Source organism: Gymnoscopelus braueri, assembly GCF_963280865.1.
Source record: "Gymnoscopelus braueri genome assembly, chromosome: 15".
NCBI classification, from domain to species: domain Eukaryota; kingdom Metazoa; phylum Chordata; class Actinopteri; order Myctophiformes; family Myctophidae; genus Gymnoscopelus; species Gymnoscopelus braueri.
Genome location: NC_137620.1, coordinates 11,327,641 through 11,341,786, shown reverse-complemented (window position 1 = coordinate 11,341,786; position 14,146 = coordinate 11,327,641). Strand labels below are relative to the sequence as shown.

At 45.0% G+C, this 14,146-nt stretch overlaps 1 protein-coding gene across 1 annotated transcript in view; it reads left to right on the top strand.

The window, feature by feature from the left end:
* exoc6b (exocyst complex component 6B) overlaps positions 1 to 14,146 on the top strand; it is a 123,881-nt gene that overhangs the window by 36,313 nt on the left and 73,422 nt on the right. The window contains exons 7-10 of the mRNA XM_080450699.1: positions 2,879 to 3,043; positions 4,570 to 4,638; positions 13,046 to 13,129; positions 13,594 to 13,640. Of these exons, the coding sequence (XP_080306825.1) occupies positions 2,879 to 3,043; positions 4,570 to 4,638; positions 13,046 to 13,129; positions 13,594 to 13,640 (365 nt within the window). The remainder of the gene's footprint in view (positions 1 to 2,878; positions 3,044 to 4,569; positions 4,639 to 13,045; positions 13,130 to 13,593; positions 13,641 to 14,146) is intronic.

Here is a 14,146-nt window from a genome sequence, read left to right as displayed (position 1 = left end):
TCTGTCTGTCTGTCTGTCTGTCTGTCTGTTGTCCGGAGCTAATCTCACAAACTACTGGACCATTCAGCACCATATTTCCTGTGCACACTGCCAGTATAGTAGGCCACAGAAGTACCTCCACATTTTTTTCTCTCATTGTGTTTCTTTTTTTTTTTCTTCAAATATGTCCTTCTAATTTCATAGCGGAAGTTAATTGGGCTCTGATCGGCTAAATGTCTAAAATTGATCAGGAGTCATACATCATAGAGATGACTGACGTCACAGGCTGGCCACATATATTCCGAGATCCACATTGGAGACACACCGTTCTCATGTGGATCTCAGACCCACATGAGAACGGTGTGTCTCCAAGAAAATTATAACATTTCTTCCAGTTCAGTTATGGAATATACCTGCCTGTCGGTAAAAAAAAAAGAGTCCTCTTGCTGCCGTGTCTCATCCCAACCTGAAATGATAATGGTGTGTCTTTGCAGACATAAACGGCAGATATTCTACCTCGGTTCTAATATAGTATGTCTTTTACTCCTGACCACATCCCTGCTGTTTCTGTTTAACTGGGAGGTTGACTTATCAGAATCCTCTCTCTCTCTCTCTCTCTCTCTCCCGCAAAGCCTGGAGCATCACGGTACACTTAAGTTCCCCCGAAAATGGACCTGTTTATATTTGTGTTTATCTTTGCGTCCTCTAGCTCAAATTCTTTCCGTGCCTCATGTCTCCCGAGTCACTTCGATGGTATAAACCTCATTTGCATACGGCATTCCTTTCAAAATGGAGGATAACGGCATCGCTGCTCCATTTGTACTTGGCAAAAGTGAAAGGCAGATGGACAAACAAATTAGGCAAATAAAACACACCTGTTTGTATGAACTGTTCAGCACATACATTCTTTCCATCCCTGCGTTCAGGTCTTCACCTCTAATACTGAGAAAGATGGAATCTGTCTTTCTTCGCCTGTGTGTTTTCTATTCAGATCTGTCTTTTCTCCCTCTCTCAAGAGTATGAACTGTATGTTTCAGGTTAGATCTGAAGGAAAGTTGAATCTACTCGACGATTTTCTTTTTATTTATTTTTTATTATGGCATGCCTCTGCAGAGGTCAATTCAATTCAAAGGAGCTTTATTGGCATGAGAAAACATACGTTTACATTTCCATTGTCCAAACAATTTAAGAAAGTATGTAGTTGGAGGGGGTACAACATTGTGTTAAACAGAGCTATGTCACATTGCGACGTTATACAGGGTATAAAGCTTTTTTAAAACAAATAGCAGCAATCTTTTGGAGTCTTTTTCGGGACAATTAGCAGGATTTTCCCCCAAACTATTTAAATAGTATTCAAAAAGCCTCAGATTAAAAATGTGTTTACGGTAGCAGCTCTGTTTATATGTGCAGTAGGTCTACAGTATGTCAGAGGTCCACTCGGCACAGGAAACTCAATGGTTAGTAGTCCTTAGGGTGGTTGAGTAGTGCTTAGGGTGGTTATATTCCATTAGTTAACCTAACAGTTCACAAATCCTCTAATATAGAGGCAGGATAGCTAACTTGGTTAGGCAGGGGCATGGCATGCCAGGCTGACTAGCTTGGTTCGGCAGGGGCATAGCATGGCAGGCATGTAGTGGCAGACTGGCTCCAGTCCAAATCCTGATATCTTCTGTTGCTTCCAGCTTCAAATTCTGGAAAAAGGAGTGATGGTGTGCAATGAAAATGTGTCAGTGTTACCAGCTGGGGGGAGAGACACGACTATGTAGGGTTGAGAACAAACCACACCTGTAGCCTTTTTGGTTGCTGTGATTGGATGTTTATTTTGAACATAAATTCTACACTTATCTAATATACAATAATAATGCATTAAAAACATTAAAAACTAAATAATGCACAATAATAATAATCATAATTTCAATCCAATAACAGTAGTTGTTCGAAAAGGAGTAGGAATGAAGCCTATGCTTATCTGGTCCTAACCCTAACTTAAATGAGGTCTCTATCAAGATTCTATTAAAAAAATGAATTAAATAACTAAACCGAACAGTACTGAACCATACTGTATCCTATTACCATGCTCCACAGCTCCTCTGAGCTGGGGTGAGTTGATTGATGAAGCTGCACTGTCTTGTCAGCACATGTTGTGTTTTTGGGAGGGGCTTGGGCATTGTGATGGCCTCTGGAGCCAGCAGCCATCTGTTTACAGGCATTCTAACATGTCACCTTTTGGCAAAATGTGCCTATACTCAAAGCGAAAGAGGATGCTTGCCTAATCAAAGAGAAAGAGGATGCTTGCCTACTCAACTTTGCCAACTTTTTTTAAAATATTGCAACATGTTGCAACAAACAAACAAACACAATGCAATATTTCAATATTTGAGTGTTTCCCTGCTACTCAAAGCGAAAGAGGATGTTTGCCAACTCAAAGTGAAAGTGATGCAGAGTCATGCACTGGAAGAAAATATTTCCCACGCATCCTTCTGACTTTTTTTCACACCTGACCATTTTGCATGGCCGTGATTAGGAGCGTCTGGGATTGTCACTAAATGAGAATTGCTGTCCACCGTGAGGTCAGATTAACTAAACTTTACACACAGTGCACTGCTGCGTTCACAGCTATACTTCTAACGTCATTCTCCATCGCCGTCACACACTTTGTCTGTCTCTCTGTCTCTGTCTCTCAACCGATACTATGTACTAGAAAATCTACTATATCTCAACGTGTCACATTGTGAGAATGTAGCACTGCTATTTTCAATCAATTTAGAACATCGATTTTATGAAAACTAAACATTATCGATTAGTTTGATTGGTTACATATATACTTCTGCTTTAAAATTGTGTGTGTGTGTGTGGGGGTGTGTGTGTGTGTGTGTGTGTGTGTGTGTGCTGGCTGTAGGCGCAGCACCAGCGCTCGCTGGACAGTTCCGTGGCCATGCAGCCGAGGGCTGTGATTGGTCGCCGTAGCAGGAAGGGCTGGATGGAGTTTGACGGACAGGGCAGCAGTCCAATGACGGAACAGGACTCCGGGATTCTGGATGTAGAGGATGAGGAGGAGGAAGAGGTGAGGACGCACACACACACACACACACACACACCCGGAAGCAAAGATTTTTCTTGGAAATGTTCGCTATAAAATATATATATATATATATATATTCAAAGGTTTGCACAAATGTTCACGATTTTTAAAAAATAGCCGAAGAAATCTAAAATGACCCAGATGTGTTCCCGTATTGAATGGGTTAATGGAGTGGATGGTTGTATGATCTGAGTCTTCACTCAGGAGCAGGCATTCTGTCTTCTTGGCATTCAGCATTAGGCCCTCTTTGGCTGCTGACACTTCTTTTAAAAGCTCTTGAGCAGAACGTACGTGTTCAGCTTTGTCTATGTTCAGCAGTTTTGTGTCACAGGTGGGGATATATGATTCTCATTCTTTTATTAATGTATTTATTTTTAACCCTTATTTCTCCCCAATTTAGTTATCATGGCAATTCATTCCTCCCCACACACATTTCTGTGTTGTCACTGCTGTTGTATCCTACTGACTCACCTGCCAGTGAGGAGCCTGTAGGATTACATGCAGTGACAATTTGCACCCTTCCCCGCCCGGCTTCCCTCCCCCGAACACGGGCCAATTGTGTTCGTATAGACGCTCGACAAAGCCGGATGCACCGCAGTGGATTCGAACCGCCAACCTCCGTGGTGGTGGATAGCTACTGTACCTTACCACTGCGCCACCGGAGCACCCAAAGTCATTCTGACACATTCTCTCATTGGGATAAACTTCTAGCAGGTGAAATAATAGTGAAATTAAACTGTTCCTCTTTTTGTTGGGACCCCTTGGGGTCCCTGGGCCCCGCTTCGAGAGCCACCGCCGTGGAAAACAATGAGGGCGTGCCATTTTTACTTTTTGCATGTGTGAATATTATCGACTCTGTTCACGAAACAACAAAACAATGGAGTCCTGAACGACCCTGAACCCCCCACCGGACCAGATGCACACGCTCTTCTTCTTCCTCGACCATTGTTGTCCCTCGCACATCGGGGAGACGCAGAGCGAACGCAAAGAGAAAGAACGATTAAATGACTTGAATAGATGTGAACTTGTCACCTTTTTACGGGCACTCGCACACACTGGACTCTCGGGGACACTACTGTTTTTTTTTATTTGACTTCCTGAAACCTTGACACAACCTTTTTCTGGGTGTAGCGAGACCTTGGCTGAAACAAACAAAGGCATGGCAGGGGTCACGACCCCTTCCTTGCTGTGTCCGATGGTTACTGTGATGCTGACCCTCCACTCACTCTGTGTATTGCTTTAGGTTTTCTTAGTTTTCTTTAGTTTTGTTCCTTTCGTTTTCCTCTTTCTTTCTCTCTCCTTACTGACTTCATCTAATGGAACATTCTCTCTCTCTCTCTCATCTAATGGAACATTCTCTCTCCCTCTTTCTCTCTCTCTCTCTCTCTCTCTCTTTCTATCTTTTAATTTGTTGCACGTTCATGTGGTTAATTAGTAGTGTCAGGTGCCTGTGTTAGGTGTGTTTAAATATACCTCTTCTCTCTCTCCCTCTCTCTTTCTCCCTCCAGGTTCCAGGACCTCAGGACTTAGTAGACTTCTCTCCAGTCTATCACTGTCTGCATATCTACACTGTACTGGTGAGTTCACCTCCTCCACTGGCCCCCTCCTTTTTCTCCTCTTTTTCCATATATCCTCCTTCCTCTCTCCTATTTTCCCATCTCTCCTCCTTCCTCTCTCCTAAACTCTTTTATCCTCCTGTTTTCTACTCTTCCCTCCTCTCCAACCCTGTCTTCTTTGTTCTTATTTTCTACCTATCTCCTCCTCTTTTCTCCTTGATTCCTATCCTCCTCCTCCTCTCCTCTCCTCTCCTCTCCTCTCCTCTCCTCTCCTCTCCTCTCCTCTCCTCTCCTCCACCCATGCCCCCCCCCATAACCCCGCCCCTGCCTGCACACACTTGGTTGCTTCAGTAACGACACTGTGTGGTTCCTCTTCACCGGTTGGCTCACTGTGTCTGTCCATCACAGGAAACCTAGATCGTTTGTACTATACAGTAATGCCTTGCCGAGCCATGTGGCCCATAGGGCAGGAGCCAACCCTACAACCCCCTCCCGCTCACTCAGATCAGCTAACACAGGGAAGCTGTCAGAACCTCCCCTAAAACATCCGAGACAACGCTCCACACGTCCCAGACTCGTCTTCCTTCTGGCTCCCAAACTGTGGTACGAACTCCCCATTGCAGTTCGAACGGCAGGCTCACTCCCAATCTGAAACTGAACTGAAAATGATCCGGGGGTAAAGCGGATGTGACACCTCCCCCCCGCTTCCGTTTAATCTTTGCAGCCGCGTAATTTTAGCCTACTGTAAATCTAAATAGTCGAAGCCTATATATATAACTCGCTGCTTAGCAGAAATGGGAATTCCAAAATAAGTTTTAGATATTGTCAAATATATTCTCTCTATTAAGCATTGGGAGGTGTGTAATAGTATTGTAGCTATGCCAGACTCTATGTTATGCATAACTGCACTAATTCATGCCAGTGGGATCAATAAAGCTAACGTTGTGCAACAAAGTATAAAATAGTCATCAATACAATAATCTGTGTCATCTGCGTAGCAGCGATATTAGAACTTGTAAACGGAGGGCCATGGGATTTGGTGTAAAGGTTAAAGGGGGAAGGGGGGGGGGCAAGTGCAGACCCTTTGAACACTCCAGTCACAGAGTACAGGGGGATGAAAGGAAACCTCCAAAAAATCGGTTAGGTCTGACCGGTGGGCAGGAAGAGAATAGTCGCTGTGATAGAGAGAGACAGTCAGACAGACAGACAGACAAACAGACAAACATAATTCAGTAACCACTTAAACCATATACTTAGTGTTGTCCCCCAGGGCTCTATTTTAGGCCCCCCCTGCATTTAGCTCTACTCTAAATGTCTTTGCAGAAAATAGCTGATCTACATGCTCACAGCTTGTAGGGATACTAGGGTTCATATCTTTGAATATTAGGTTGTATAACAATCTTGTCTGAGAGAGAGAGACTGATAGAATGATGCGAAGACATAAGTGACACATAGGGGAAAAGGTGAGGTAGCTGTGTGTGTGTGTGTTTATATGTTGAAAAATGAGACCCCAGGCTTTATGCCTGGCTTCTCTCCAACTGACCTGCTTCCAGGGATGTGTGTGTGTGTGTGTGTGCGCGTGTCTGGTTTATGTGTTTGTGTGTGAGTGGAAGTGAAAGCGACATGGGTGGGGTGTTGACTGGGACACGACTGGGTTAGTTGAACATTTTGGGTGTGTGTGGAGGCCTGTGGGGGTTACGACTGGGCCAACACCATCAGATGGGAGACTCTTAAACTGTGTGTGTGTGTGTGTGTGTGTGTGTGTGTGTGTGTGTGTGTGTGTGTTAGTTACAGGAAGTGCATGAACTGTGACAGGAAGGAGAAAGTGAACAGGCGAAGGAGAGAGCGGGGTTACTTAAAGGCTAATAAGGGGGCAAGAGGAAGACAGAAAGGGAACGGCCAAAAAGAACGATAGAGCGACGGAGAACGGAGGACAAGAGGTGAAAGGAAGGACAGAACGAGAGGACGAGAGGAGAGGTAGAGTTCACAGAGAGAGAGAGAGAGAAAGAGAGAGAGAGAGAGGGAGAGGGGTCAGACAATAGAAACGGTGAGAGAGGGGGGTGGGTTTAACAAAACAGGATAGAAGAAAGGAGTAAGCGAAAGAGAAAGAGAGAGAGAGAGAGAGAGAGAGCGGTACAATGATAGATGGAGGAAAGGAAGAATGAAGGAGAGAGAGGGTAGCAGGGGTCAGAGGAAGGAGAGACAGGAAAGGAGAGAGGGAGAAACGGAGAGAAAGAAAGAGCGTGAGGGAGAGAAGTGTGTATGTGTGTTGCACATAAGATGGGATGGATGGATGGATTGATTGATTTATTGATTGATTGATTGAATACTTTATTAACAAGTTGCAAACAGTACAGCAAGTGATGGTAAAAGGATAACACAGTATCCCTTGCGGTCCTGTGTATTCAGGCCATCAGTAATGTAACATGATGGACGGAGAGATGGATGGTTGCACAGAAAGGAGAGAGAGAAGGCATAGAGGTATTGATGAAGGGAGTGATGGGAGGGGAGGAACGGAACGGAGGTCTGGAAGAGACGGAGTGTTTCATCTGATCTGGTGAAGGTGTTGAAGGGTCTGACTTCTTCACCTCTGAGGTCATCCCTCGTTCACCCCTTCAGCACACTCCCTCTCTCCACCTCTTTCTCTCTCTTTCTCTTTTCTCTCTCCCTCTTCCTATCTTTCTTTATTTTCCTCTCTCTCTCTCATTCTGTCGCTCCACTGTTCAGTTTGAGTGAGTTGACCTTGACCTTTATCCTTATCTCCTTTCCTTTCCATCTCTCCTTTCCTCATCACCTTCCTTGTCATGCTGCGCTTTGCTTTCCTTTGTTTCATGAATGTGTGTGTGTGTGTGTGTGTGTGTGTGTGTGTGTGTGTGTGTGTGTGTGTGTTGCCGCAGGGAATAACTGTTGCTTTGAAAAGCAGGCGGGCAAGAAGTCAAACGTACACACACACACACACACACACACACACACACACACACACACACACACACACACACACACACACACACACACACACACAGGGTACAGCTGCTTTGATTGACAGGCCACTGGGCAGAGGGGAGATCCACTGTTTAATACTCTAAACATCTGGAATGTCCCAGTACAGCTGCCATACTGGTAGGAAAAACACACACACGCACACACAAATACATACACTCACTAAGAGTCAGGTTTCAGAAAGCCAGTCATGCACTTTGAATGTCTTTACACGCACGCACGCACGCACGCACGCACGCACGCACGCACGCACGCACGCACGCACGCACGCACGCACGCACGCACGCACGCACGCACGCACGCACGCACGCACGCACGCACGCACGCACGCACGCACGCACGCACGCACGCACGCACGCACGCACGCACGCACGCACGCACGCACGCACGCACGCACGCACGCACGCACGCACGCACGCACGCACGCACGCACGCACTCACTGATTATTCTTGAATGTCTAGGATGAGTCTGGCACAGTCGCACATGTGCACAGAACACACACACACACACACACACACACACACACACACACACACACACACACACACACACACACACACTCCTAAGTGTATTTATTTGAACAGTAACCCTGGCCATGGAATCTCATTTGCAATCAAGACCTCCGTTCTTGCTTCGTTCTCTTTATTCTTCTCTCCCTTCACTCCAATCCTTCCTTCCTCCCCTCTTCTCCTCTCCTCTCTCGCTCTCTATCATCTCCCCATGCCTTCCAGACCCCCCCACCCCACACACACACACACACACACACACACACACACACACACACACACACACACACACACACACACACACACACACACACACACATTATCCTTTCTTTTCCATGTTTAAATTCCATGATTTTCCAGCCATGGTGCGCAGAACTGTGCCTTAACAATAGGCCTTTGTTAGACATGCCACACACACACACACACACACACACACACACACACACACACACACACACACACACACACACACACACACACACACACACACACACACACACACACACACACACACACACACACACACACACACGGTGGGAGAAAATCTGTGATCAATGCAAGCCCTGAGCCCAACTGGTTCTAGACCGGAGCCAACGAGAGGCGCGCACACTCAGACGATCATCATCATCATCATCATCATGGTAGAGGGTGATTGATGGATGATGCAGGGTTCGTTTGGCATGGCAGCCTGAGCCAGGGACAGGACAGCTATCAATCACAGTCTCGCTCTTCTCTCTCTCTCTCTCTCTCTCTCTCTCTCTCTCTCTCTCTCTCTCTCTCTCTCTCTCTCTCTCTCTCTCTCTCTCTCTCTCTCTCTCTCTCTCTGTCTGTCTGTGTCTCTCTGTCTCTTTCTCAATTTTCCCCTCTCTTTCTCTCCTGCTTAATTCCCCCCCCTCTCTCACCACCCCTCTTGCTTTACCTCTCCATTTCTCCCACTCCCAGTATCTCCCAATCTCTGTCTCTCTCTCTCTCTCTCTCTCTCTCTCTCTCTCTCTCTCTCTCTCTCTCTCTGTCTCTGTCTCTGTCTCTGTCTCTCTCGCTCTCCCTCTCCCTCCCTCCCTCCCTCCGCCCCTCTCTCTCTCTCCCTCCCTCCATTTGCCCCTCTCTCTCTCCTGCCTCATTTCACCCCTCCTCTACTCTCACTCACCGCCCCTCTCTCTTTACCTCTCCATTTCTCTCTCAGCCAATCTCTCTCTCTCTCTCTCTCTCTCTCTCTCTCTCTCTCTCTCTCTCTCTCTCTCTCTCTCTCTCTCTCTCTCTCTCTCTCTTTCCCTCTCTCTCTCCCCCTCTCTCTCTCTCTATGCCTCTGTGCACGTCTCCTCGGGACTGCTGCCACTGTTTATCTGGGGTTATGGAGGTTAAACACACACACAGACACACACAGTGCTGTGCTCTCATTTAGCTCAGTGTGTGTCTCTCTTGGGGCAGTGTGTGAGCGTTGTGTTGGCCGCTGTAGAGGGCAGTGTGAGGTTGCACTGTGTGACTATATTCAATACTCATTGTTTTAGCCAAGGGTCAAACTGGGAGTTAAAGAAGCAAGACCAGCATAAGTTCAAAATGTCACTTCAAGTTCTTCAAGACATTGGCACACATTTTTGGGGGTCCGTTTGGTTACATGGTTACTCTGAGTAAAATGAACCCTTGCGCGGCGCAAAGTGGCACGCTGTGAGCTTGTAGATCTATTATTTTTGAATAGCCAACGTATAAACGTATAAATGGATAAAGTGGTTCAAATGATTGTGATGCTACTGAAAGCAAAACTTGAAAAAGAGGGAAGATCCGAGCGATCAAAACATAACCGAGGAGAGGGCGTGAAATCCAAATACTTAAATCATGTCTACAACATTTTAAAAGCCAACATGTTTCGACCAGAACTGGTCCCCCACTTGCCCCGATGAAGACCAGTTCCGGTTGAAACATTTTTTTTAAAATGTGAAGATATGATTAAAGTACGTACATTTTACACCCTCTCCTCCGTTAGTTTTTGAGTGCTCCCATCTTTCCTCTCTTTCAGGTTAACAGACATTGATGAGAAAAGCAGCTAAATACGTTAAGCTAGCTGTGCAAGCCTCTTATCAAGTTGCATGGTAAAAACACGTTTAATATGCAACATAAATACTGTAATGTACAATATGTAATGGGAGTCCCTGCTTCGTCTCCCTCTCAGCTAAGGGGTCCATACTCCTTAGCATTAAACACATTGAAGACCCCTGCCCTACAATATATAATTTGTTGACCCCAGCATTCTATACTTGGACCCCTATTTTTCTTTCCCTCTACACCAAATCTCTTAAAATATGTACATCGGCTGTTTTCAGTGAACGTTAGCCTATTTTCGCCAAAATGTTCACCTATTATGACGAGCCCAGAATAGGGTACAATACACATTGTTTTAGCTTGAGGGTCAAACAGGAAGTAAGAGAGGTGGTGAACCTCAAACAACTTGTTTGTGTCCAAATCCATCCGGGTCCACAGAGACTCAGGGTCAGGTTTTTGAATATCTACAGTTGGCGTGTCTGAGTTGAGTGTTTTCAACAGATATTGTCTTTGAATCAGGCAGTTGAAAAAAAAATAACAGCAGTAAAAACCCTCTAAGACCGTTAAAGATAACAGGCCGACAACATGTCCTCTGAGATCCAAGATTTCTAATGAAGTTGTGTTTATGACTTGGCTGTTTGAATGGACATTGTTTTGCAGCGAGGTCAGTTTGGCTCATTTGTTTTGATTTGTTTTAGTTTTTCTTGTTTTTATTGAATTTCATTAAATAATGTTTTTTATATAATTATCCTTAGAACAGTGAAATAAACCACAGCTCATCCAATAAAGCGGCACAAAGTGTGTTTAATGAATAAAATCTCCAATCTGTATGGTAGAGTATGTTAACTCGGTATAACTTATACAATCTGTATGGTAGTTGGGGTGGTTGTATTTTGTCTTCATGCTCTCTTATTGAGATTGTGTCAAAGGTCATGTCTCACCTAGACACAGGATCTGACACACATTTTGACCCGATGGTCAAGATTCAATTTATCCCCTGAGCAAGCAGGCCGGCTCTATTAGCTCAATGGTAAAGATGTCAGCACTTGCGTTGGAAACCGGGTTCAAATCCGGGGTAGAAGAGGAAAGTTGCATAGTGCAGCTTTAAGTAAAAACTTAGATGAGGTGCTGGAGCTGAATAATGTGACCTCCTTCTGAATAAGGTCACACGACAAACTGCCTGTGTTCTGAGTGTGCTCTGTTACATATAATGAACCTTACAAAGGTGGATTTGGGGGAAAAAAACGTGAAAGAGTCGAGCCAAGACGGTGATTAATTTCTTAGATCGACGGAATGTCCATTTGAAGTTCCTATCAATCCTGTATCAGACCTGATAGAGAGGTAGAGGTCAACACACACACACACACACACACACACACACACTTGATAGGACACACAGCGATTGAAAACAACAGACACATACTGTAGATAACACGCACGCACACACGCACCCTCTATCTAGGTGTGCTCTGGTGGTCTGGCACAGGCAGGCCTGTCCATTTATCTCCCCAGACCACAGGGCCTTATCTTTGGGTCCACTGAGAACTGTGGGTCCTGGTCTGACTCTGAGCCTTAGATAGGCCTCCTCTCCCAGCATGCATATAGTACACGTACAGAGGAGAGGGGGAGATATGAGAGAGAGAGAGAAAGGGTCTTCTGTTTTTCAGATGATAAAGGTAGGGGTGTGTGTGTGTGTGTGTGTGTGTGTGTGTGTGTGTGTGTGTGTGTGTGTGTGTGTGTGTGTGTGTGTGTTCGTAGTACAGGGTTCCAGTCTTTGATGACTAAACGCAATCACTATTCTGTTCAGCCTGGCATCTCTCACACACACACAAGATACAAGGTTTCTGCCCGACAGTCTCTATACAAGTAAGACGCGCGAACGCGGGAAGCGAACGCAAAAAAAATAAAATAAATATGAAAAAAGAAGATTTAAAAAAAAGTAACCAATAATTTTTTTTTTTTTAAATACAAAAAAAATCTGCGTTAAAAGGAGCATCTTAGAAAAATACAAATGCACTAAAAAAAAACTTTGAATGTTTTTGAACAATTCAACAAAGTGTTTGAAGTGCCTGTTTCACCCACTTCCGGGGGGCGGAGCCAAAATCCGAGCCCGAAGTATTTGTTCGTAGACCCCCACTTAGGGGGGGTAGAAAAAGTTTCGGAGCGATTCGGGCACTTTTCATTTAACATGGGGTTTCAATGGGGAGTTTTTAGGAGCCTTCTCCGGGGCGTGGCTTCCGGGGGAAGGGGCGGGCTTAAACGCAACCTTGACAGGTGTGTTCAGTTTTCAAAGACCTTTCATTTGATGTATGGTACGTCTAAATTGGACATTTACTTATCACAGAGGAGCTGCAGGCAGGCAGTGCACACAGACACACACGCACACACACACACTCACAAGCCGAGCACGGTTTCATAGTAAGCTCCACTTGCGCGGAGGCGCGCCTCCTTCCGCTGCGTTCGCAATCAGTAGTTTGAAAACTTTTTCATGTCCGGACCCCCACATTGATCAACCCACGGACCCATCTTTTGAAAAGATATGCCAGGGACCCCCAAAAGAGACACATTTTAAAGATATAGCAGTGATTCCGAACCATTTTAATTTCATGGACCCCCATTTGATGGCATTTGTATCTCTGGGACCCCAATATACACTGTAAAATCAATTGGAAGGAACGGGTCCATTCGGTTCCATGTGTTCACTATCGGAGTTACAGACCCATAAGGGTCCATTTGGTTCCTGACTATCAATCCTTTGACTGGGGAGCCCTGGCTGGAACCCCCTCAAGGACCCTTGGGGGGGTTCCCGGACCCCACTCTGAGAACCACTGCTCCATATCTGTGTATCCAGCCTCATGTGTGTGTTGTGTTACTGTGTGTGCAGGGTTTACGTGATGAGTTTGAAAGCTACTACAGAAAGCAGAGGAGGAAACAGGCTCGCCTTGTACTGCAACCTCACTCTAACATGGTATGACCCCCACTCACTCACTGTGTGTGTGTGTGTGTGTGTGTGTGTGTGTGCAGTATTGTTCATCTGTTTGTCTTAAAATGTCTGTGTGTGCATGAGTGTGTCTATTTGTGTTTGAGAGTGTGTATTTTCGTGTGCGTACGAGTGTGTGTCTGTCTGTTACACATTCCTAACTACACGTACCCTGTCCCAACACACTCCTATCTGAAACACACACACACACACACACACACACACACACACACACACACACACACACACACACACACACACACACACCCTTGAGTTTGTAACTGTACTAATAACTTTAATTACACTACATTATGGAATATACAGTATCCCCAGTAATATACCAGAGTCCTTGTCTATTGTACTTGTGCTCTCTTCTTTTTTTTCCTCCCTTCATTGTCTCTCTCTCTCTCTTTGTTTGTCTGTCTATCTTTACCTTTATCTCCATATTTTAGCATGAAACTCTAGAGGGATATAGGAGGTACTTCAATCAAATAGTCGGGTAAGTTTATCCATCCATTTTTTATTATTCTTCAGAGAGAGAGAGAGAGAGATCATCATTTCACTTGAATCACTGGGTCTTTTTATCCCCCCATGGTGGAGTACTTTGGATATAAAACAAATATCAATGTCCGGAGTAGGACAGCAACAGTTAACTAACTAATTAACCCATTAAGACCTGAGGAGACCAGTTTTCTGAAACGGTTATGTTGCTAATTAGATCTTTCAAAAATAGCAGATTTACAAGCTTGTATATCTGCTATTTTTGAATAGCCAAAGTATAAAACAATGGTTATAACTAAAATCTAAAATGACACAGATGTGTTCCCGGATGAAATGGGTTAATATATTAGTTATAAAAATCAATTTAAATAAAAAAGACACCAGCAACGAGAGCGTTGGAACGCGAAGCGGTGTCACTAGGAAGAGGAGGACCATCTCTACCATCGAACAATCTTTTCTGGATCGTGGCCCACCTTGGAAATCTTGGAAGTGTTCGCGGCCCAC